Consider the following 20,557-nt stretch of genomic DNA (forward strand, 5'->3'; position numbering starts at 1 on the left):
ACTGGGGTCCTTGCTCCCCAGCCTCTGTCCATGCCCTTCTTTCTTTGTTTCTCTGGAGACCTTCTATGCATTCTTCAAAACCCAACACAAATGTTTGAAGCATTCCTAGTTACCCCAGGCCGAGCTGCCTTTCCCTCTTCTTGCTCATGAGTAGAGAGCTTTACATGCTGGTACTCATATGCTTATAGTATTCTGTTGAGTAATGGAGGCATCTGTCTCTGTTACTGGCCTGGGAAGGAAACCACCCAAGGCATAGCCAGTGTTCTACTTACCTTTGTATCCCCAGAGCCCAGCACAATGATAGTAGGGAATTAAGCAGGAGAATGAATACAGACCCACTACCATGTACTTTGTGCTAGTTTCCCAAGAAAGGCAGTTAGTCATATGATTTCTGGGGTCAACCAGCCTTGAATTCAAATCCCAACTCTATCGCTTACAAATGCATTTAGCCAGGTTACTTAATGTCTCAGTTTCCCCAGCTGATAGATGGAATAAACGGGCTGTTGTTAGGAAGATTAAACATGAAAGTATGCGACTTAACAGTGCCAGACACAAATGATCACCCAATGAATGCTTACTGTAGCTGTTGGACCAAAGTGTCCATGTTTTCCTGACAGACCCCTCTCTGCCTAGCAACATGTGGCTATGAGACCAACATCCTGGAACAGAGATGTTATTGGTGTGGAACCAATCCACTTAAGAGTCAGCCCATTGACCTTGATCCTTTTGGCATTGTGCCTAATTGTATTTGGAGATCAGATGGAAGACTCAAGTGGGTCAAATGTCCACAGAAGCAAGAAAAATCATTTAAACCAGGTAACAGATTAGTGATTTCACCTCTAGTTATATTTCTTATAGGCAAGTCATTGTTTCCTTGCTGCTGACCTTGATGACTGTCCTTGGTGGTTATTAATAAATATAACTGTTTGCTTTTCCCAAATAGGTTTGAGTTTCACGAGTCATACATTTCTAGGACAAGAGTACGAACTAATTAACCTGATCTTTGGAAAAGCAGCTGATGGAGGCATAATCCACAAATTTAATTAACATTGAGGCTTTAAAATTGAACACACAGAAGGAAAAAATTTTAATATATATATTTTTTAATGTTTTCATGCTCCCCACTGGGGATTGAGCCTGCAACGTAGGCATGTGCCCTGACCGGGAATTGAACCAGGACCACTGACCCACACTGGCTGAGCCACAGAAGGAAAATTAATGAATCAGTTAATTTTGTCTTCCCTGTACCTTAATCATTCAATCTTTACCCAGAATATTCACACCCCTGTGTGATAGATATTCTTCTAAATGTTTTATTACAAATGGAGAATTCTATTTTTCATCAACTGCTGATTTCATTTGTGCTTATAAAGCATTTAGTTACCATGCGAAAGGAAGTTAAGAGGCAGCCCAGATACTTGCTAGGCTGATGTTCAAGGGTGACCTGCCCAAGCGCCTCAAGGCCTCTGTCTTTGACTGAGACAGCCTGGCCTGGATGCACTGCTCAGCTGCCAAGAAGAGAAACCAGGACTCTTGTAGGTTTTTTGTGCTGAAGTCACATTTGCAAATCTGGTTTGGAATGGGCTCTTGACCAAGATGGATCCTCCCTGAGCTCCTACTGCTCTGGCGTGTTTCAGTGCAAGAGGGCCACCAGCAGTCTCCGGAAGTCCCCGGAGGTGTCTGAGCGAACCATGTCAGAGAGGGACTTCTGATACTTCTCTTGGAACTTAGCTTTTATCCCCTGAAGGTCCACCTGTAGGAAAGATGACAACAGCAAAGGAGACAACATTTATAGAGGGCTCCCCATAAACCCAGGCAGACTCAGCACCTTATTCTCATTTGCTCATTTGCTCAAAACAACCTTTAGCAGGTAGGGCTATTTGCTGCCTGTTTTGCAGATGAGAAGGGGAAAGCTGAATTTAGCTCAAAGGTTGCAGAGGTATCTGTGTATATGTGTGTATTTTCCAGTAAAACTTGGTGGGCACTAAAACTTACATTGCATGTGATTTTTATGTCTTGCAAAATATTACTTTTCTTTAGAATTTTTTTCACAGTTATTTAAAAAATAAATCATTTTTAGGTAGCAGGACTGGACAAAAGAGATTTGTAATGAAACCTCTTTTCTTTTCCTCGTACCCCGATCAGCAAGGGCATTAGTGCAAGTCAACAAAATTCCAAACAATATCGATGTGTAAAGCTTATCTTGAATATAATTCATTGAAAGCTTAAAAAACCTAAGTGCTGGAACTGAGGAGAGAGTTCAGAAGAAAAACAAATTAAAAGATTGTTCTGCTTTCAAGACTTACAACCTAGGAAGGGAGAGAACACTTGTCAGAGAAAAGCTATAATTCCAGGTGGAACACAGTGAGTCTCATAAAAGAAGCACAGCACTGTCTTGAAGCAGAGTTTGGGGTTTTTTTCTTGCTTCATTTTTATTTATTGTATTTTATTTATTTATTTATTTATTTACTTATTTATTTATTTAATCCTCATCTGAGGACATTTTTGCATTTATCTTCAGATAGAGCAGGAGGGAGAGAGGGGGGAAGAGAGAGAGAAACATCAACGTGAGAGAGACACATTGACCGGCTGCCACCCACATGACCCCAACCGGGGCCGGGGACAAACTTCAACCATGGTATGTGCCCTTAGCAGGAACCGAACCCAGGTCTCTCTGCTCCGCGGGCGGACGCTCTAACCGCTGAGCCAAACCGGCCAGGGCTCCCCCTTAATTTTTAAATCTAAACTCTATCTTACTTTCTAGATAGACCTACAAAACATTGCTCAAGTTCTGGTTCTTTTTACTCCTGGCCCAATTAGAGAGCTGAACAGGGAGAGAAAGAGGAGAAGAGGAGAAGGTGGGTGAGTGAGGAACTGTCTGAAGTGGGTGCTGAGCAGGAGAGAGACTGCAGCCGGCAGGTGGTCTGTCTGTCCGCTCGCCTGCCTTGTGCACTGCTCGGCTGGGGGTGGGACAGAAGGGCGGAGGGCGGTGTGGCGGGGCACACTTAGCTTCTGTTCTTGTACCATGATGCTTTGGGGAATTCGAGGTTCTGGCCAACTGTATCTGACTGGGCCTGAAGCAGTCTGAGGGGCTGGCCCACCGGGGGAGCTGACCCAGAGCACGTGGTCAGTACTGAGATGGGCAGAGCTGGTTGGAACGAACATTCCGTGGCCCATATTGGAGTGAACACAGAACCCCGAGGAGCCTTCCAGACCCACCTGTTCCCCTGGGGTCCTTTAGAATCCCTGCCCCGCTCTGTCGCCAACCTGCCCCTTTGAATGCCTCAAGACTTTGGCTGGGGGGTTCAGTTGCTAAGAGACAGAGAAGACAGAGACCTGGAGAGGAAAGGGAAAGAGAGACTTGGAGCCACAGAGGAGAGAGAGACTACAGGGGAGTGGCAGAGAGACCAGAGATGGGGAAGAGGGAGCAGAGAGACACATGGAGGTTAAGAAAGAAAATATGAAGAGTGGAGGGGGAGGAGGTAGAGGGGGAGGAGAAATTCCAGGAATAGAAATAAAAATGAAAGAACAGTCTCGTTGCGAAGTTATATTTAAAAACAACAGTGTTAGATGTTAAGTCTTATTTGTCAAAAGCTGTGGGCCGGAATTTGGGCTGGTATCCTTCCCCTTCATGTGACAATTTTTATCCTCACCCGAGGACATTTTTCCATTTTTTGTTCAGATAGAGCGGGAGGGAGAGAGAGGAAGAGAGAGAGAGAGAAACGTTGACATGAAGGGACATATCGAGTGGCTGCCACCCGCACGACCAACCAGGGCCGGGGACAAACTGCAACCGAGGCACGTGCCCTTAGTGGGAACCGAACCCGGGACTCTCGGGACCGCAGGCCGATGCTCCAACCGCTGAGCCAAACCAGCCAGGGCCATGTGACAATTTTTTGAGGGAAGATGTCTGTGGTTTTCAAGGGCTCGGTTACACTTCATTCTCTAAGGCTTCTCCTGCTGCAACCGAAATGCCATCTCCCTTCATTCTGTCATTTCTCCCGTGTGTGGCTGTGTCCCAAAGCATCTGCTATGAGTCTTGACAGCTGCTCCCAAGCTTCGTGCAGCTCATGCCCTGTCCCTTTCTTATCCTCATGCATTCTCAACGGGGGACACTAGTGTTCCCAACAGGGCAAACATAGTTCTTACTGGGTCAAAACCCTCATCTCTTTATGTAAAAGTACCTATAATGGCACATCAACAGATATACAGTGTGTTTGCAGTGTTAACATTTCATGCTGGGGGGTGGGGGGAGCAATTAGGAAAAAAATGGGTCCAAAAAGGCTCCTTTGTGGAGCGATCGATAATTTAAGAAAGGATGAGAAACAGTGTCTTGTACTGAAGCACTTCTGGTGCAAAATCAAGCTTCTGCACAATTAAATAGAGGCCCGGCTCACGAGTCAGGAGATCACTCGCTCATTGTCTCTGCTGCTGGGTGAACTCGTCCATCGCTAACCTTTCGGTGCCTCGGTTTTGCCTTCCTGGAAATGGAGCCAAGCCTGGCTGCACCTCCCAGAGGGCTCCACCCGGTCCCCTCGGCACACCGCGCGAGCTTTCCGGAGCCACAGGTGACAAAAATAGAAGCAGCTGTCATTGTATTTTTACAATAAAGAAGCAGGTTGAGACACAGCACAAGGTCTTTCACAAAAAGTCCAGGAAGACAAAGATGTCTTTGTTTTACTTTCTCTGTAAATAGGCCCTTAGTAAAAACTATTTGTTGATGACATGATGGCCCAAAGAGAAGTCGCAGCCTGCCAGTTTGGAGTCGAGCATGTCTTACCTCAGCCCTGGTCACAAAGATGTGAATGAGTGTGTCCTCATCCGTCCCCGCACCCTTCATGGACTTGTACAGACGGTCAGCGAAATAGCCCTCCTGGTCCCGGGCACAGCTCACTGGCGGATGAGGGAAAAGAGAAGGTGAGGTTGTTGCCTTTGGTTGAATAACATGGAGACCCTCGAAGGAACCGAGGTGGCCCAGGGTGTCACCTGGCCACCCTTGAAGGTGACTGGGTTGCGAGGCAGAGGTTTGAAAGGAGCCAACTCCATGCTGTTGTGTACTGGGATCTGGAAGATTCTTCAACCAGAATTGAAGAATTCCGACAGATAAGAACCCCTCCTGTTCCCGGAGACCCCTTGAGGAGCGTTTGGCTGTTGCTCAGCTCTCCCTGCTATGCTCACACTGCTCACCAGCAGAAATCACTTTTCACATCTCAGCGAAATCTCTGGCGGCAGAGTTGGGTCTGGAGAGGAAGCAGATGGACCGACAACCTTGCTGTAATAAAACTTCCTGATGTGGGAGACTCCGTCGGTGGGACTGCGGTCTGCTTTTCCGGGCTAACCAACCTTCCTTCCCTCCGCCTTTGCTCCCTGAGTTCGTTCGATGAGTCTCATCTCTGGATCTTTTCCAAGTTCCCCACGGTCTTCTTAGTTTGGGATGTGAACTCGATGAAATGTTTGATGCTGCCCACAGGTCACCTCCCCGTGATGCTGCTGGTTGCACTTTCCTGGCCCCCCCACCCCCCCGCCAGCTTTGATCTAATCCACAAATTACTAAGCAGAAGATAGGGTGTACCTCTGGAGGTCAGCCATTCTTCCCTCCCCTCCTCCCAGGCTCATATGGGTCCATACTGACTAACACTTTGGGGGAAACAAAGTGTTTACTCTCCAGGTTGTTGACACTTACCTAGAACTCTTCGCATTTTTGATGTTAGCGACTGATAACAAGCAGTAACTTCAATATGCACATGTAATGTATGCCCTTATTATGTTCTTCATGGAAACTCTTGTTTTCTAGGTAAGTGCCCATGTGGGGGATGCTTACAAGGAAGGGAGAGGAGCAGGATTAGGGAAGCAGAGTCGCTAAGTTGGGGTCTGTCTTCTTTTGTGGAACATGTGTCAGCCATCAGAATGTCAATGGAAAAGAAAAACCCAGACCCGGATCTGACCTCTTTAACCCGAGAACAATCTAAAAGCTGCCGGGTTGATATCGGTTGTGGGGGCAACCTGCCAATTTGGGGAAAGCATGTTTGGAACTCACTGTGGTCCCCAGACATTCTGAGCTGGTGACCTCACAGTGTTCTCCTGAAGCCCCCGTCCTGTGCAGCACTAACGGATGCTGACATGTCCACCTCATGTCAGTGGGCCCCATACCTGCACAGGTGTCTTCCTCCAGCATCCTTTCTTCCTGATAGTTCGGGGAGAAAATGCTCAGCTTTCCTTCTGAGCACAGTCCTTGCCCAGTGAACGACGTCTGTCCTTAGCAGCCGCAGAAGTCCCTCGGAAGTTTGGACGGGGCTCGCCCAGGGAGGCGTGGGAATAAAGGTGGCGAGTGAAAGATGGCTGGGCAGCCGGCTACTGTGCTGCCTCCTGCTCCTCCTTACTTCCGAGCAGATATTCTCAGACTCCAGGGAGCACCAGCCCGTCGCTCGGGAATCCTGTCCAAGTGTGGCTTCCAGGCTCCGTTCCTGGAGGCTCTAAGTGGGTCACCGGCCGTAGGCTCAGGAAGCTGGGTTTCCACACACCTCGCCCTAGGCGAGCCGGTGCAGGTGGTCCGCGGACCCCACTTTGGGAAGTGCTGTTCCAGAGGCTGCAGGTGGTGGGCATCCATTGGTCTCACAGCCCCTCCTCCTTGATTTTAGCCTTAACCTGGCATCTTTATGGGTCAGGTGGGAGAGTGGGGGTCAGGGGCTGGCTAGGAAATATAGTCATGAAGGTCGTGTCTACTCTCTGGATGGTTTGTGCTCAAGGTCTTTTCTAACCGCCTTGATATCTGCTACACTGGAGTGCACCCAAGTCCCGTGTTTCGTGATCCCCAACTACAGGGACCGAGCCCTTCCCTCCCCGCTCTGGCCGCTTGTTTTGGCATCGCTGTAGCCAGGATGTGTGTATATCTGCCATGGACTTGAAGCTTCGTAAGAGCAGAAACTGGACCTATTTACCTCTGATGCCCACACCTAACATGACCCGTGGCCCAGGCATGTACTAAGTAAGTGTTAAAGACAGGAATTCACCCTGGCTCGTTTGGCTCAGTGGTTAGAGTGTTGGCCTGTGGACCAAAGAGTCTTGGGTAGGATTGCGGTCAAGGCTCGTAATTTGGTTATGGTTTGGTCCCTGGCCCTGGTTGGGGTTGTACGGGAGGCAACCAATTGATGTGATTCTCTCATCTCTCTCTCTCTCTCTCTCTCTCTCCCCCCCACTCTCCCACTCTATCTGAAGATAAATGGGAAAATATCCTCAGGTGAGGTATAAAAAAAAAAAAGAATGGGATACATTTTTTTACCATATTAATAATGGTTTCATTACTATTAATAATTAATGTTATTAAATATTAATCTTACTCTTTTGCCCAAACTCTGGTGTTTTCTGAAGCTCTGCAGTGTGAGCACAGGAAAGGTTTGGAGTCTCCAGCTGGGCTAAGAGTAAATCTCTCTATTGTTTAAGACTCATGCTTTACATCCTAAAGATAGTCGGACGTGTATGTTCAGTATGGGACAGCGATTTTAGGCCTCTGTACATCACAATAGATGTCCTGCTCATTTGAACGCAAAACGAGAATGGATTTTTAAAAAATCAATTGCTGACATTGTTCAAAAAGAAAGAAACTAAAAGAGAAGGGAAGAGAAGAGAAAAGAAGAGAATGTTTGGCAGTCAGAACACATTTTTTAACTTCCAGGGCTGCTTTCTCGGTTCTTCCTCTTCTTTTTGGGAAGCACCTCTCCATTTGTTGTGCCATTTGGGATGGTGCCCTGGACTCCTTGCCACAGGAGTGTGGACAATGGACAATGCTTTCATTCCAGGGCTTGCAAAAAGGAACAAGGGGCCTGCCAGACACAGCCTCATGCCATCTATCTCTGCTATTTCCTGCCCCTGGGCAACACCTGGAGAGCAGGTCCTGGTGTTTGCTTGGCACGGTCAAGATCTGGTCTCCCTCCCAGCTCTTTCTTAACAGACTTCATTCATTTCGAGCGCCGAAGGGAACCAGATGGAAAAAGACGCCCTCAAGCCATCAGGCACGTGCAGGAACTTGTTCATGTACCCAGAACATGGGTCCTTTGGAGTGTGCGTCACTTGAACGGCATACTGCTCCCTGAAGCTGGACAACAGTCCCGGACTGTGGACAGATGCTCTCAAGGACCTACAGTCGTAGTGGGACTGTAGTGAATGGCATGGTGTGTACCCCAAATGACCTCTTCAGGACAAAGACACCCATTCCAGGTGTTGCCTGCTGGCTGCTCGCTACTGCACCCCGTCTCAGGGATTGTCTTCCAAGGAAGGAGCAGCCTCACCCAAGCTTGCAAATGCTTCTGGGCTGCCACCAGCCGGCTGCTGGACATGGGGTGCAAAGACCTGGCTCCTTGCCTCTCCTTTGGACATCTGGCTGCAGGGCAGGGCTCCTTGGGGACCAGCAAAGCCCCTGTTTTGACTGCATCATGTTCATTCTCTTTCTTGTCCAATGCTGCTTAGATGTGTTGTTCCCAAAATTATTCTATGAAAGCTTCCTGTGCACAGACCTCCATCCCTGATCTGTTTCCAGGCAGCCCAGCCCAAGTCAGGGACCTCCTAGCTCTACCTTACCAAGGGTTAAGTAGGCCTTCTGCAGATCCCCCGACGTCTCGGCTTCAATAGCCTCTTCAATGTCTTTCCCGATGAGCTGGAGAGACAAAGTGCAGCAGTCAGTTCAGGTTTTGCTTTGGGTGCACTTGGGGTTCTTCCTCCACAAAAAGCTCTGAACTGTCCTGGCCTCGTGGCCTGCAGGGCTGAAGGTGGTTCCCCCATTTGAGTGGGGGCTCTCATGGCTGAGCAGTTAATCCAGAGGTGACTGACCCCTAATGGACTTGACCCCAGACGGGACCATCCCTGCACCTCAATTTCCTCCTCTGTAAATTCAAGGAATGGAAGATCAATGTACTGTATCAATAATTCTGTATGTTTATATATGGTACTGAATTTCCTGTGTGTGTGTGTTTTTAATCCTCACCCGGGGATATATATTTTTTGCATTTATCTTCAGATAGAGCGAGAGAGAGAGAGAGGGACAAAGAAAGAGAGAGAGACATCGACGTGAGAGAGACACATTGATTGGTTGCCACCCACACAATCCCAACCGGGGCCGGGGACAAACTGCAACCAAGGTACATGCCCTTGGCGGGGACCAAACCCGGGACTCCCCGGTCCGTGGGCCGACGCTCTAACCGCTGAGCCAAACTGGCCAGGGCTCCTGTGTGCTTTTAAAAGTTCTTTCCGTTTCTAATTTTCTAGGAGGCTATAGCTATAATCTTCTTACCCACACCTTCCTCGTCTCCTTTGCCCTGAGACTGGGGCCTCCGTCTCCTACAGTTGGGGTGAACTGGGGAGAGGCCGTGAAGTTCACGGTGGGAACTGGTCTGATGTTTCCGGTAGAGGGAGGCTGTGGGGGCCAGATGCAGGGGCTGCCCCCTGGTCCAAGTGCCACCCCCCTCCTCTGGGCTGATCCCAGATGCTCCTGATTTCACCACCAGCTCACACATCACTCTGTACAACATCACATCAGGTTTCTTCCCAAATATTTACAGAAGCTGAAGCTCAGAGTGAAGTATGACCAGGCTTAACACAAGCATCGCCTGGGCCACGCTCGGGGCAGGCAAATAGAGAGAAAGGAGAACTTTTCCTTGGGTTTGGGAACCGCGTCTAGGCATTAGAAATACTGAAACATCTTTCTTAGAAATTATCTTTAGAGGATATGACACAATTGTGATTCTATAAATAACTGGGGCCCCAGGGACACTCCAGTGGAGTTGATGTAGTTTGGTCTGAAAACACAGGTAAAGGAAATATTCTTTGTTATGCGAGCACAACAGATGTGGGGGAGGAGGGCCCAGATTTTATGAAGCCCTGTTGCTTGGTCTCCTCACGGTTTGCACGTCGAGGGGTCTGGCGTGTGGAATGGATTAGAAGTGGATTGGGTTGGGGGCTTCCATCCCGTCCTTCCCTTAGCTGTCCCCAGCCTTTCTGGGGTTTCATGTGGGAGCTTTATTGACGTGTTTCAGAAGGAACTGGTATCACTTTCCCATGAATGGGGTTCTTGTTCCGTGGACTGAGATTGCATTTCAAGAGGACATTGTATTCATGCAGGTCTGTGTTTACTAAAGAAATCCTCACATTAAAACACTTTCTGTTTCTATTGTTAATACTGGGCCAGACAGTGCTTTTCAATGTTCTGTGGAAGCTTAGCCTACACAACAGATAAATGCAGCAAAGCAGAGCTGTTCTGGGGAGGCGGGAGACGGGTTCCTTACTCTGGCCCTAGGTGGTGATGCCTGGTTTCTGCCCTCTCGGGGTCTCTCCTGTGCAGCGCAAGGGGGCACTATTCACACAATGCAATAAGAAGGCATCGCTCCCTCTTCTCCACCCTCCTCCTCCCCCACCCCGCTCCTGGTAGCTACTAAGGCACCTCCAGGGGCTCCATGGAACACAAATGAAAATCAGTCGATTGTCCCAAGCAATTGTGACTCTCCTTGGCAAATGGTACACTTTTCACTTCCTGGAACACTTAATTCTTAGGGGGCTCTTTGGACAGAACTGGGATTTCTGATCTTCGTACAGAAACACGTTACTAGGGTGAATTCCAGACAGACCTCAAAGGCTTCTAGTTAACCAGGTAGAAGGATTATTAGAAAAGAGAAGACTAAGCCCGGCCAGTGTGGCTCAGTGGATTGAGCAGTGTCCCATGGACTGAGAGGTCCTGGTTCAAATCCCAGTCAGGGCACATGCCCTGGTTGCAGGCTCAATCCCTAGTGGGGGGAGGGCAGGAGGTAGCCGATCGATATTTCTCTCTCACATCGATGTTTCTATCTCTCTCTCCCTTAAAAAAAATCAATAAAAACATAATTCTTTTAAAAAAGAAAAAAATAGAGAATTAAAACCAATTCCTCAAAATTGACAGCATGCCCCCAGCAGAACCCTACAAACTGGCTTTGGCTACATGAGTTAGAGGGCGAAGGATCTGGATTGGGTTCAGGGACACCTAAAGGGGAGAGGAGAAATGGTGAGGGCGTGGTGGGGAGGCAGTGAGCCTGGGCAGACAAAGGACAAAAACCCGAGTTTTTGTGCCAAAAATTAAAATTCAACTCTATACCGGGACAACCTATGCTCCAGTGATCAGACAATAGCCGCTCAGTGCTTTTAGCCAGAGACCATGAGAAAACCCGAAGGGTGAGATCAGGATAAAGATCAAGATGAATGATGTCCCAGCAAGGTTTTTGGAATAGATGAATCAGTAGCATTTTTGAACTGGTTTCATGTAAAGAATCATCAAATCAATAGACTATCTTATTGTCCATTTAAGTTTTAGCTCTGATTTAAAATTTTTTTTAAAAGTTATTTTAGAGCCCTGGCTGGTTTGGCTCAGCGGTTAGAGCATTGGCCAGAGAGACCCAGGTTCGGTTCCCGCTAAGGGCACGTACCTCGGTTGCAGTTTGTCCCCGGCCCTGGTTGGTTGTACGGGTGGCAGCCACTCAATGTGTCCCTTTCACATTGATGTTTCTCTCTCTCTCTCTTCCTCTCTCTCCTTCCCACTCTATCTGAACAAAAAAGTGGAAAAATGTCTTCAGGTGAGGATTAAAAAAATTTATTTTAGAGAGAGAGGAAGGGAGAGGGAGAGAGAGATAGAAACATCAATGGGAGAGAACATTGACTAGCCACCTCCTGCATGCCCCCCCACTGGGGATTTGGCTCACAGCCTAGGCATGTACCCAGACTGGGAATTGAACCAGTGACCTCTGAGCAACCCAGGCCGGGCTAGCTCTGCTTTTTAACACTGTTGGTTCACACAGAGAAACTCTTCACAATTTTTATGTTCATTGGGCACCTGTTGCATGTGTGAGACTGGGTGCTTTACTTCTGTTACTTCGTTTAATTGTTACCAACCCAATAAAGTAGGTACTAGTATTATCCCTATTCTACAGTTGGAGAAACTGAGACACAGAACCTTTAGTAACTTCTTAAGGTAATATAGCTAATAGCATAGAGCTGAATTCTTCATCAGAATCTGGAAATTTGTTCAAACACAGATTGTAGGTCTCCAACCCCAGAGAATCTGACTCAATAGGTCCAGGGTGGGGAAGGATAATTCTTATTTTTAACAAATTCTCAAGTGACTTTGATGCTGCTGTTTCAGGGTTAATTTTGAGGATGATTGGTCTAGAGGGGATCCTTAGTCAGGTACTTAGTAGTGATTGCACACACAAGCGCACATACACGCTCACACGTATGCGGGTCTCTATAGTCATCAGCAATGACAGCCATCCTCAGAACCTCCATCCATGGCCCCAGTCATCTGGGAAGAAGGTCGAGGTCATGGAGAAGGTTTTCAACTCAGTCTCCACAGCTCCAGGCACAGAGGTCTGTGGACTGTGGGGTCAGCTGCCTTTGATCATGACTCTGGGCACGATTTGAAAGCAGAGGGCCCTCAAGGCTTATATACAGCGCTGATAAAATTCCAAAGCTTTATTGTCTTTTCATTTGCTGGCAACACATAGGAAACGCTATTTTGAGTGAGGAGCAGCCAGCTCCAGCAGAGGTAGGAGCTCAGGCTGGGGAATCTTGGAGTTCTCATCCACTCTCTGCTACCGACTTGCTGTGTGGTCCTGGTAAGTTACAGCTGGCTCCTTACAACAGCCTTCCCTTGTCCAGTGGTTGTGGGTAACAATGGCCGTTCAGCCTCCATCATAGTTACAGTATTGTTGTGAAATTAAAATGAGATACAGGGCACAGAAGTGCTTTGAATAGTTAAAAGTACTCTTCAAATAGGAAATTAGAGACCAAAATAAAAGTTTTTTCATTTGATACTCTTCAAGACGCTTCTTGAAATTAAAGACCAATTTTTAGGGAAGGGCTCACCATTAAGTGCCTTAAAATAGCTAACTCACCTTGTTGCTTAAAATTATCATTAGATTAAAAAAATAACTGTATATGCCCTGAGCAGTGGTTAGAGCGTCAGCTTATGGACCCAAGAGTCTCAGGTTAGATTCCCGGTCAAGGGCATGTACCTTGGTTGCATGTTTGATCCCTGGCCCCAGTGGGGTCGTGTGGAAGGCAACCAGTCGATGTATCTCTCACACACTGATATTCTCTCTGTCTCTCTCCCTCCCTCCTACTCTATCTAAAAAAAAAATCCATAAAAAAATTTTCCTTCAGTGAGGATAAAAAAATAAAATAATTATATAAAAGTAATTTATACCCATCTTTTCAGGAGCGCATCTCAGGTATGCGACATCCATCTTGGGAGTGGTAAGCACTGTAAATTAGGATGATAATAATAGCAAACGTCTGTGTGCTCAGCACACGCCCCGTGCTGTCCTGAGCGGTTTATGCTTATCTTATTTAGCTCATGAAACAACCCTCTGAGGGTGTACTGGTGAGGATCACGGCTTCTGCTTTACAAATCAGGATGGAGAGGCGGGTCACTTGCCAGAGAGAGAACCAGGATCTGGACCTGGACGCTCTGATTTTCAAGCTTGGCTGCTGAACTCGACCCTTCTCCCCTTTCCTAGCCTCTGTTACAAAGCAGTGCTTCGGGGCAGGACATGTGGAGCTGGCTGATTCTTCGTCGGAGGGGATTGTCCTGTGCATGGTGAGATGTTTAGCAGCATCCTGGCCTCCGCCCACTAGATACCTGTAGCACTCAGTGTGATAACCCAAAATGTTCCCAGACATTATCAAATATCCCTTGGGGGGTAAAATGACCCCAGTTGAGAACCACTGTTGTAAAACAAACCCCCAGCCCCCAGTTCCATATCCCAGGTTGTGGTGTCTCTTGGAAATAACTTAAGACTCAGTTTCCAGGTGAACTCCTTGCCCTGGTGTTGATTACTCACAATCTGATAGGCTTGAAAGGTGGCTCGTAACTGCTTGTAGCTCCTCTTGGCCAGGACTTCATTGAAGGCGAGTTCATCAGTGCCCCAGCGGCCTTCCCCTGCCTTGGGGGGTCAATACAAACATTCTGTAAAAGCCTTTTTGCAAAAAGAATGAATAGACAGTGCTGGGACTAGGCCTCACATACAGGAAATGATAAAATATACTTTGAATAGAAGCCAAATTGATTGACTAAACAATTTAAACATCTAACCCATGAGGATACTTTACTTATTGATTTATATTATTTATACATCCCCCCCCCCCCCACACACACACAAATTACAAGATGGATCTGAGGTGTTTAACTCCCAAGTGTAAGAATAGGAATAATTCTTTTAGGTTTATGAAGACTATCTATATGGAAAATATTTTAAAGATCAAATATATTTCCTGAGTAACCCATTTGCATGCAATAAAGAAACGTTTGTTGAAAATAATGCTAATACGTTTTGAAAAGATTTTGCCGAGACTAGCATGCCTGCACACTTACGTCATACAGCTCTTTGGCATCCTGACCAGCTAGATCTTCGTCCACATCATCTCCTTCATCACGATTAGCCTAGCAAAATCGACACACTGTTATGAACTTGAGTTTCTGCCTGACCACAGAAAGCAAAAAGGGGAAAACTGGGGGTGCTGTCAGAGGCGTGACCTGGAGTCAGCCTGGCGAAGTGCTGCTCTTTGCTGCCATCTTTTGGGCACTACTGATAAACAGAGTCGTGTCGCGACAACGCTTGATTTTCCTTTTTTTGGGGTAAAGATCAGGTCACTCACAAACCCCACTGACCTCTTAAGCAGGCTGAAAGCAACCCCACAATGTCCCCTAGAGTCAGTCCATTGGAAAACTAATAGTCTTCCTTCCAAAATATCAAATTTCACCTCTTAGGGTCTCAGTCCTGAAGAGCCCTGCATGTTGGTCACGGAAGGTCTTGAAGTCTAACCTAAGCCCTTAGGGGCAGAGAGGAATCTAAGATGGCCCTAATGGCCCACACCTTTGGATAATCCCTTTCCCTCGGTGTGGGCAAGATGTGTGACTATAATGAGCTATGCTCTTGTGATTATGTTGTGTTAACATGGCAAAGGGGATGTTTGCAGAAGTGATTAAGATCCCTAATCAGTTGAGTTCATCAAAAGGGATGTTTTCCTGGTGTGTCTGACTCAATCAGGTGAATTCTTAAAAGGTCAAATATGGAAGAAGTCAGAGAGATGAGCTCCTGCTGGCATGGAAGAGACCAACTGGCCATGCTTTGAACTGTCTATGGGATACATGACAGGGACTGCAGATGGCCTCTAGGAGCTGACAGTGGTCTCTGGTTGGCAGCTAGCAAGAAAACAGGGACATCAGTTATACAGCCACAAGGAACTGAAACCTGCCAACCACCAGTGAACTTGGAAGAGGACCCAGATCCTTAGATGAAATGGTGGCCCTGGCCTGACACCTTGATTTCAGCCTGGTGAGACCCTGAGCAACACTGTGCTAACCTGTAACAGGATCCCTGACCTATAGAAATGGTGAGATCATAGATCTGTGTTGTTTTGAGTTGCTACATTTCTGGCAATTTGTTACACAGCAGGAGAACGTATATACTTCGTGCTACAGTCTATCCACAAGGAGAGGCAGGAAACAGGAAATGCGCAGAGCTAATAAGACAGATGTCTCAATAAGGGTCCAGGTGCCATCTGGCTGGAGGCCTGGGAGCTGTGTCCTTGCAGGGCCAACTCTGAAAGCCCCCCTTTCCTGGCCACACTCCCTGCAGTGGTTCTTACCGACGGAGCCTTGGGGTGAATCCTGGAAGTAAGTACAGGGTTATGTTGTGGAAAGTGCCCTGTGTGGGGTCAGATGGTCTGGTTCCGGCTCTTGGGCTGTATCTTACTGTGTGTGAACCCGGGCAGGTTACCCATCCTCTCCAGGCTTGGCAAAACGAGGTGGTGATGCTTAACGAGATAACTCACCGATTTTCAACCTGTTTCATCTCATGGCACGCATACACTAATTACTACAATTCTGCGCCACACCAAGAAATATCATTTTTGCTGACATGGCAAAAAAATAGGTATAATTTTGATTCATTTAAACCAGACAGCTATTGTTGTGCTGGATGCTGTCATTTTTAAATTTAACAATCTAAGAGAAAAGAGGTCAGTGCCCCTGACTAAATAGTCAGGTATTGCGTATTTTAAAAATTCTGTGGCACACCAGTTAAAAATCTCCGAGATAACTCATTAACAAAAAGGGATTGTGAGCTGCAAATGACTAGACAAATTATTGTTGTGAGAGAAAGCCCAATTAAAACAATTTCATAGTAGCTGATCTGACAGAACCTGGGTTGATGATCCCTTGGTAACTTTTTTTAAATCCTCACTCGAGGATGTTTTTCTATCTCTCATCAGATAGAGTGGGAGGGAGGGAGGGAGAGAAACATCGATGTGAGAAAGACATGTCAACTGGTTGCCTCCTGCATGACCCAACCTGGGCAGGGGACGAACCGAAACTGAGGTAGGCGCCCCTGACTGGAATCGAACCCGAGACTCATTGGTCTGCGGGCTGACGCTCTAGCTGCTGAGCCAAACCAGCCAGGGCCTCGGGAACATTTTTAATAAAAGAAGGAAATATGAACTATCCACATGGCCTTTTCTGGTCACGGTACCAAGTTGCCAAGGGCTATTTCCCCAGATAAGCTCATAAGACCTCTTCGCTCTTACCTGTAGCAGGGACACCAGTATTTTTTTTAGGTTTCCACTTGTATCATCTTTGACATCTGATTCAAGGCTCCTGTCAAACACTTTTCAAGAAGGAAAATGGAGATAAGAAAGCAGAGGATTTGGTTTCCCAGGGGTATTTTGAAAGGAACATTCTTGATCTGAAGTCAGAACAAAAGGTTACTTACACCTTTGGTAGGCCTCTTTAATGGCGACAATTTCCTAGAAAAGGTAATAAAGAAAATCAATACTCCAAGGTGGGTTAATTGATAAGATACAGAGAGACACACAGAGGGAAGAGTCAGGGGCACAGGATGCTTCCAAAGAAGGCCAGACTATGGGGCAGGGCCTAGGCCTGGAGCAGGTCTCTGGAGGTATGAAGGGGCCTCTCCATGCACACATTTCAAACCACACAAGTAAGGTATGTGAACATTCTTTTTACCTACAGATAAAAATTGTTAAAGCTAAGCTAACCTCTTCCCTTACTTCCTCACCGCATCTCACGCCGCCAACCCCACCCAGGTAGCCAGTGTTAGAAGTTCGTTGCATATCTTCGCAAATATTTTTCTTTGCCTTTGTATACATATATGTGCTACTGAAAATATATCAGGATCGTTTTGTGTGTGTGTTTGAAAAGTGGAATACTGAACATATTGTGCTTGAATTTATTTTTTCACTCAATCATGTATCTGGGATGCTTATACATCCCAGCCATGCTTATACAGAGTTAGTTACCTAGTGTTTTTTAAATGGATACAAAATGTTCTGTCCTGCAGTAAACCACAGTTTGTTTAGCCAACCTCCAATTGATGGGCATTTAAGTTGTTTCCAATTTTTCCTATTTCAAGGGAGGCTTTATTCAGTAAACAATTTGTTGGGTGCAGGAGTATGAGTTTGTGTACAGGGTGCGCCCTGGGAACAATTGCTTTATATGTCAATGACTGGTGCCAGACGGTCCACTCAGCAGCTGCCTCAGTTTACATTTGAACCAGTGGTGTGTAAGGACAGTATCATCTGCAGGCTGTTTAAAATGACAGTCAGGCCCTGGCCCGTTTGGCTCAGTGGTTAGAGCGTCGGCCTGCGGTCCGGAGAGACCCGGGTTCGGTTCCCGCTAAGGGCACGTACCTTGGTTGCAGTTTGTCCCCGGCCCTGGTTGGGTCGTGTGGGTGGCAACCACTTGATGTGTCGCTTTCACGTCGATGTTTCTCTCTCTCTCTCTCCCACTCACTCTATCTGAACAAAATATCGAAAAATGTCCTCAGGTGAGGATAAAAAAAAAAAAACTTATAAAATGACAGTCAGCCTGCAGAGATGGGAGGAGGTGGGGGAGGCGGGTGACCAGAAGTGAGAAGCCTGCCCCCTGCACTTTGGTGGGTGGGAGGGAGGTGGATGGGGGTGGTGGTGACCACTTGTGTCTAAGCGTCTTCCTGCCCTTTCTCCTCCTTCCAGTCCGCCACCAGGATCTGCCTAAACGCAGGGACCCAGGGCCTGCTCTCTCGCTCGCTCTCTGCATTTCTTCTTTTTACTGTCAGACCTACTCGCCTGAAAATAAAGGGCTTTGCTTGTTGTTTGAGACCAGGACCTGAAAGAAGCTAGGCCGCGAGGGAACAGCATTTGGCCAAATAGAATTAGAAAAATAATGATCTAATTAACCTTCTGGCCAGGGCAGGCTGCGGATTGCCCTGACCTTGGAGCGGACCGAGTGCTTCTGGACAGGGTGGGAACGCCGAGTAGGGAAAGCTGGGTGACCACTGGGTGACCACTGGGCTGAACGAATGCCACCCTCCCCTAAGGCACAATCCTAAACGGAAACGCCCAGAACTGGAGGGTTTTCCTGATCTGAGAGGAAGTAAAGAAGTCTAGGCGAGCTCTGGAGAGCGGTTTGCAGCTGTGGCCTGACGCACGAGGCACATCTGGAGCATGTGTCTGGACGGCGCAGGCTCGGCAGAAGCAAGCAGCTCGGGCCGGTGGCTCGCAAGGCTTCCTGGGCGTTTTCGTGGCGAAGCATCACTGCTTCTGCTTCCTACCTGGCGGCCTCATGAATGCTGGGATTTTCTGGCATTTTTCTGGCTGGGCCTCCCCATTTTACTGTGATGGGTGTTTGTGGAAGAGGGAGGCGGTCTCCAAAGAATGATTTGTAGACCCCCTTTACTCTTGATGAGCTCCTTCGCCCTCACGGTTTCTGGAACCAGAGACAAAGGGGCTTCCACTGGGGCCTTAGCAAGTGTTTTTTCCAGCTACTGAAATGTGACCTGAGCGCAAGGGACCAGGGGAGAGGTCTGCAGCTAGAAGGACACAGGAACATCCGGAGAGGTCCTGGCAGCCTTGGGATCCCCTGCACCACCCACCTCTCTGCCTCCTTACAGTCTTGCCTACTGCACATAAAACTGTGCATCATTTACAAAAACAAAGTCTGCATTGGTACAGCTCTTCTGGAAGGATCTATTATGTCAAGCCAGTGGCAGTAACCTAAAGAATGACAGCCAGAGGATTGGAAGGGACATCTCCCCTGCACGGGCCAAGCAGACAAATTTCTGCCCAGACACTTGCTGACCCCATGGGAGGAATGCAGGTGTCCTTTCCCCTCTGGTGCTGCCACCATCTCTGAGGGGAGTGTGGATGCTCCCTTGAAGGCTGGGCCTGAGGGCTTGGCTGGGACTAACCTCATTGGTTCTGGTGCACAGGACCTCGATGAGCATTGCCTCATCCGTGCCCAGACCCTTCATGGCCTTCTGCAGCTGCCGGGCATCGTACTCGCTGGGGCGGTCCAGAAGGGCCAAGGCTGTCTTCTTGAAATTTCCACTCAGCTCACTCTCGAGCACCTCCTTCAGTTCCTATGGGAAGACATCGAAAGCCCTGACTAGGAATGGCCTGAGAGGAGAGGGGCAGGTGTCTGCTGTCCCCACTGCTCAGCCTCGGGGTCCACGAGAAACCTGCCATGGTCATCGGAGGGGTGATTGAAACCCCTGGCTACCCATCCACTGCCCCCAGGACTGGCAGAGGAGCAAAGAGACGATCCCCAAAGGTGAATCACAATATCAAGCAGCATTTGCAGAGTATTTGGGGGTTCAGGGAGCTTTCTCCTTGATCCTCGAAATGGCTCTGGCAGGGGAAGTATTGGCATTATCCCCATTTACTGACCTCAAAAAAGATGAAGGACTCGCCCCCAGCACTCAACCAGAAAGGACTGAAATACAGGTTTGTAATTTCTAGGGGAAATTCGTCACCGACTCGTCTGTTACCCAAATGGGAATGCTTTGGAGAGTTAAAGGGGGCACTGTTGATCATTTCACAGGACACTGGGAATAAACAGGGACCTTCTCAGGCAAACCAGACGTGTGGTTTTTTGTTAAATCCTGAAAGGGACACTTAGTAGCTGTCGAAGCTGTCGCAGTCTCACTGTGCTTGTGTCCAAGTCACCCCTATTTTACTTAATCATGCCACATTCCCATAACTTTTATTGCAGTCTGTTGTTATAATTGTTCTCTTTTCTTATCCGTTCTGGTTGTTAATCTCTTCCCGGGCCTCATCTGTAAGTCAGATGTTAGCACAGAGGCGTGTGCACAGGAGAAGACAGTGTATGTCAGGGTTCGGTACTGTCTACAGTTCAGGCGTCCTCTGAAGGTCTTGAAACGTGTCCTCTGTGGCCAAGCAGGAGCCTACTGTATGTAAAACTGCGGAGAAAAGCAATCCAGCTGTCTATTCTTATAAGCCACAGGCATGATAACAAACCCTCGCACGTTTACATTCTGTTTGGACACGGAAGCTGGCTCTGGGTGCCTCAGCCCTCATCCTGGCTCTTCTGCTCACTAGCTGCGTCACCTTGGGACGGGTGTTCTCTCTGGAGCTCAGCTGGCATGGGGGCTTGGGCTTGTTCGCCTCTGACGTCCTCCAGCTTCGTGATGCTGTGATTCTGGACCACGTCTCTGGCAGGCTCGGCTGTCTGAGAACTGGAAAGCGGGCA

The 20,557-nt window shown here is 47.8% G+C and overlaps 1 protein-coding gene across 2 annotated transcripts in view; it reads right to left on the bottom strand.

Moving 5' to 3' along the window:
• Positions 1–1,443: 1,443 nt before the first annotated feature.
• The window catches only part of ANXA13 (annexin A13), a 46,947-nt gene continuing 27,833 nt past the window's right edge, over positions 1,444–20,557 (bottom strand). The window contains exons 4-11 of one of the 2 annotated variants that reach the window (XM_036264203.1): positions 19,257–19,427; positions 16,782–16,815; positions 16,597–16,676; positions 14,384–14,452; positions 13,854–13,955; positions 8,575–8,650; positions 4,781–4,893; positions 1,444–1,753 (exon numbers count right to left, since the gene is read on the bottom strand). In XM_036264203.1, coding sequence (XP_036120096.1) covers positions 1,634–1,753; positions 4,781–4,893; positions 8,575–8,650; positions 13,854–13,955; positions 14,384–14,452; positions 16,597–16,676; positions 16,782–16,815; positions 19,257–19,427 — 765 coding nt within the window. In that variant the 3' untranslated portion in view covers positions 1,444–1,633. The remainder of the gene's footprint in view (positions 1,754–4,780; positions 4,894–8,574; positions 8,651–13,853; positions 13,956–14,383; positions 14,453–16,596; positions 16,677–16,781; positions 16,816–19,256; positions 19,428–20,557) is intronic. The other variant, XM_036264202.1, reaches the window with a different exon arrangement.

Source organism: Molossus molossus, unplaced genomic scaffold (assembly GCF_014108415.1).
Source record: "Molossus molossus isolate mMolMol1 unplaced genomic scaffold, mMolMol1.p scaffold_m16_p_16, whole genome shotgun sequence".
NCBI lineage: Eukaryota > Metazoa > Chordata > Mammalia > Chiroptera > Molossidae > Molossus > Molossus molossus.